This window comes from Rana temporaria, chromosome 1 (assembly GCF_905171775.1).
Source record: "Rana temporaria chromosome 1, aRanTem1.1, whole genome shotgun sequence".
Classification (NCBI taxonomy): Eukaryota; Metazoa; Chordata; class Amphibia; order Anura; family Ranidae; genus Rana; species Rana temporaria.
In genome coordinates, this window is record NC_053489.1 from 226,289,853 (window position 1) to 226,294,826 (window position 4,974).

The 4,974-nt window shown below is 33.6% G+C and overlaps 1 protein-coding gene across 1 annotated transcript; it reads right to left on the reverse strand.

The window, feature by feature from the left end:
* Positions 1-2,880: 2,880 nt before the first annotated feature.
* On the reverse strand, positions 2,881-3,804 carry LOC120943663 (olfactory receptor 6F1-like). The gene has a single exon (XM_040357124.1). It carries the CDS (start codon positions 3,802-3,804, stop codon positions 2,881-2,883), a length of 924 nt encoding a protein of 307 aa, XP_040213058.1.
* Positions 3,805-4,974: the final 1,170 nt, after the last annotated feature.

Genomic DNA, 4,974 nt, shown 5'->3' on the forward strand with positions numbered 1-4,974 from the left:
CTCCACGATAAGGATCCACATGTTTTATGTAGCATAACATAATAAAACACTTTATTTATTCACTTTCCTATGCTAAACATATGAGTTTTTTCACTTGTCGCGCATCTCACATTATTGAGGTACACATGTCGAGATTCTTATCACTTTTTTGTATAACACATATATATATATATATATATATATATATGTATACACATATATATTTACTTATATCTTTTTACCATGACACATTATTATTCACATATTTTTTTTAAACCCACATGTATACTTATTACTCCCTTTTCTTGGGCCACACGTATATATTATATATTATGTTTCCATTGTCATTTCATTTTATACTTATTTTTATGCATAAAATGTCATTCTTTTGGGAACATTTATTGTTGCCCTGTACAATGCATATATATATTTTTTATTTTACATGCAAGGTTGTTGTGTGCGTATTCTTTTTCACTTTATCCCCCCCCCGCATGTGTTTTGCATAACGGCAATTTGCCGGAGCCAATCAGATGCTGGGCGGGTCAAATTGAGTATAAACCATTGTGTGTGTATATATTGGTTACTTTTTATTTTCATTTGTAGCTATGACTAAGCATTGATATCCAATGCGAAACGCGTCAGCTGTTTTTCCCACTGTGTTCTGATACCTGTAGTGCATTTTTCCTTTACCCAATAAAGGGCACGTCTTTTTAAGAAATTGGAGTGCGGCTGTCCATATCTTTCCTCTTTTGCATGACTCGGATTAGGCGTCCATCACGGTCCGATGCTAGGCCACGCCCCCCAATTGTTTTTAGTATTAATATTTGTTTTAAATATTAATATTATTATAAATTGCAAAAAGAATAAACATTTAAAACAAAACTAATGACCACTCTTTCAGTGTGTCAATAAAACGACAATTAAAACAAAAATGTTCCCATACTGTACCTCCTCCCCATTAAATTGACCGGTTTTAATGGTACATCCAAAGTACTTTTATCAATTATGATTTTGGGATATTAATGAAACAAACAAAAAAAAAATTGAAAACCAAAAAAAATAATAATAAAATGAAATGAAATAAATGATGAATGAAAAGAAAAATATTTACCTATATTTTTCCCTAGATAGATAGGATAAGCTGACTCAGCTTAAATTCCCCCTAATAACCTTAAAAATAACCTGTGATGTATATTCTCTCCTTAGAGGTAATACCCACTAAAAAAAAAAAAAATATTTACATATATTTTCCCTAGATAGATTGGATAAGTTGACTCGGCTTGAATTCCTCCTAATAACCTTAATCTCTAATACACAAATATTTTGTTCTTATATTAAATACTTTCAGTCTTGTTCATAGTTTTGTGGCCGCCAATCTGTTGCAAATAATTCTATATTTAAAGCGGAGTTCCAACCACAATTAGCATTTTTTAAATGTATGTCCTTTCATCCTGCGTTTTTATAATATATATATATATATATATAATAAATCTGGTCACTTACTATTTTACAATCCGATCTGCATAGATATTAAAAAAAGATAGTTTATAAAACTATATCTACACCGTTGTCATTTTGCTTGTGGGCATTGTGAAGCCTACAGGCACTTACTTCCTGGAAGTCTTGGATGGGGAGTGATAATTGGACAGCGCACTGCATCCTGGGAAATGATGACACACATTTCCCAGGAGCATTAGAGGGAGATGATGTCAGAATCCTAGGTGGTTTCAAAGGCAGATTTCGTGGGACCGCATAGCAACAGGCATTTCCAGATGAGTAAAAAAAAAAAAAATTTTTTTTTTTCTTTTTTAGTCGTAAGCTACAGTTTAAAGCAAAATTGTTTTTTTGATGGAATCTCCACTTTAAGATTTAATATCTCACATATATGATATATGGTTTAATTAAGAGTTCTTTTGACCAGAGTGAAAGCTTTAGCATAATAAGCATTTATTAGGGAAAAAGATATTAGTCTATCTAATATACTGCATACATTTACAGTCTTTAAGCAAGGAAGTAAATATTAGTTTCAAATACAAAGTAAGTACATCACACTAAAAATATCAAACATAACAACTTATGACAAAGTATATGGTAAGTGCTTGGGAGATGGTTTCTGATAATTTACCTTGAATATTGACGTCCTGGGCCCAGGATCCTCATCACCTCTCTCCAATCTTATTGATTGAGACCCCTTATTTTATAGCCCACGTATTACCTATGATTGGCTATGGTTAGCTCTCCCAAATATGGGCAACTTCCTCCTAAATATGGGCCACATCCTCCTACCTTAGCTTTAGGGATGAATAGCTTTGAAGATAAATTAATTAAATCTTAGTTCCTTAACTTCCCCTCAATTGCTATTCATGGAAGAGTACAGCCAATCAAGTTGGCTCTGTATAGTCTACCGTCCAGCTGTGATTTCTTCCTGGCTTGTTTGTATCTCAAAAAGGTATAGGAGACTGGCCGTCTCCGTGCCACCTTTTCCACCAGCATTCATGCATATCAAACAGAGGGTGTTACATAGATATTTTCAAGCTCTAATTGTCAGCCCAGTTAACCCTTCAAGAAACCATTTCCTACACACTACACATCTACCTTTATCGTATATATATATATATATATATATATATATATATATATATATATATATATATGTACAATTATTCCCAGTTGCTAATGGCGATTAGACATAATATTTCTCATAAGGCAACACTACCCACTAAAAAAAAAGAGGAGCTTCCATAAATTATTCTTCCATATGTGTATTTTAACTCTACCAATCATATTAAATTGTTGACATCTATGATGTAATAGGGTACAATTTACTAACAAAGGCCCATGATTACAAAAAACGGTCTATACAATGATTTACAAAGCATCAATAATTAATTTATATTTCACTTACACTTTTTTAATAGAGCACAATGCATTTCTTACTTCTTTGTTTCTCAAGCTGTAAATTATTGGGTTGAGAAGGGGAGTTACCACTGCATAGAACACTGATATATATTTGTCAAATTCAAATACCTGGCCTTTTGGTGATCTCACATATATCAATATAACAGATCCATAATAAATAACCACTACTGTAAGATGAGACACACAAGTAGAAAAGGCTTTACTCTTTCCAGATGAAGTTGCTATGTTTAAAACAGTCAATATAATCTGGACGTATGATAGAATAGTAAACAGCAAGCAACTAAAAATAATAATCCAAACAATAATGAAGAAATAGATCTTTAACATGGAAGTGTCTGTACAGGACTTGTTCAGTAAGGGAACCACATCACAAAAGAAATGATCAATCAGGTTTAGGCCACAAAATGATAAATTGCATAACCAATAAAGAGGCAAAAGTGACCCTAAAGCACAGCATAACCAACATCCTACAACTAGCTGACAACAAAATATGGGATTCATGATTGTTGAATATCTTAATGGGAAACAAATGGCTAAATACCTATCATATGCCATGACTGCAAGAAAGTAATTTTCAATACCTCCAAGCAAGAAAAAAAAGTAACACTGGGCAATACAACCAATAACTGATATTCTTTGTCTGGTAAAAATAAGGTCATTTAGCATCTTAGGAAGTGTGACAGACGTATACCAGATTTCCAGGAAGGATAAGTTGCACAGAAAGAAATACATTGGCGTTTTCAGCTGCGGGTGTGTCCATACCAGTGTGATAATAACAACATTTCCCAGTACTGTTGATAGATAAATAATTAGAAAGAAAATAAATGTAAATATTTGAAGTTTGTGGATGTCTGAAAATCCAACTAGCAAAAATTCAGTTACTTTTGAATCATTAAACAAAGGCATGTCTTACAATGGTTTTTGATTAAACCACAGTCAAACAAATGTTAAAATGTTTGTTGAAACGGGAGCTTTTTATCTTGCAAAGGGAAAATACTTAATTTAAAATGTATGCTGTATAAGTCTTGGTGTAAGAGAAGGTGAAACTGCTATACAGCCACCAAAAGGTAACAGATAATTTTTATGGATTGCAAGCCTTGACTCATGATAATTGCTGTCTTTGGGGACAAACCCAACAGGGTAGTATTAAGGATTTGCTATCAGCATTAATATAATTTTGCTATACAAACATTAATCTACTATGGGAAAAGAAAGAAAGTTTACCGCTCAGAGGTCCCAGAGAACTGCAAAGTGGAGTCCAAACTCTTGGGTGCAGGCACTGCAATAGTATGCAAAAATGTATAAGAAAGAAACGGGACGGCCGCACTCCAAAAATAAAAATGTGTTCCTTGAATAAGCACTGTATGAGAGTGTGAAACGCGTTAGCCCTTTTTCCTGATTTTTTGCTGTGACATCCATGTTGTGACCAGTTTTTATTAAAAGGAACACATTTTTATTTTTGGAGTGCGGCCGTCCCGGTTCTTTCTTATACATTTTTGCATTAATCTACTATGATTAGAAATACAGGTACACAGGTCTATCCCCGCATTATGCAAACCTGGCAAATTAAAAGAATCAAATCAATTCATGAATCCAGAAAATTAAGATGCATGAATTGCATAATTCCTGAATTCACAACAATAAATCATCCTTCAAACATCCAAATTACCCAAACATTTATATTAACCTCAATTTCATATGAATTTATTCAGCTCTAAGTGGCTGTGCCCGCACCTATGTTGTTGGGGTTCGCACCTCCCATATGCCCTATTCAACTTTATAGAATAATCTTCTTGGTGGGACTGATGGCCCCAGCACAGTTAGCACCCATTAAGGGTGCCAGGGTTACTACAACCATCACCTCTTACCTAGAAGAACACTTGTTGAGTTGTTTTATAATTATCTGTTGGAATTTATCCCCTTCCCTTTTTCCCTCCTTACCTTTATCTTATTTTACTATAACTTGCCTCATTATAGTTTGTACAGACTATGGTCAATGACATTGGATGATGTCATACAGCATATTTAGCTCAGCTATTACAAGCTCAAGTTAATAAATATTACAGCTCAAAGTCC

Excerpts from the sequence above, each read along its gene's own strand:
- LOC120943663 (XM_040357124.1), bottom strand. The coding sequence starts at position 3,804 with ATGCCTTTGTTTAATGATTCAAAAGTAACTGAATTTTTGCTAGTTGGA.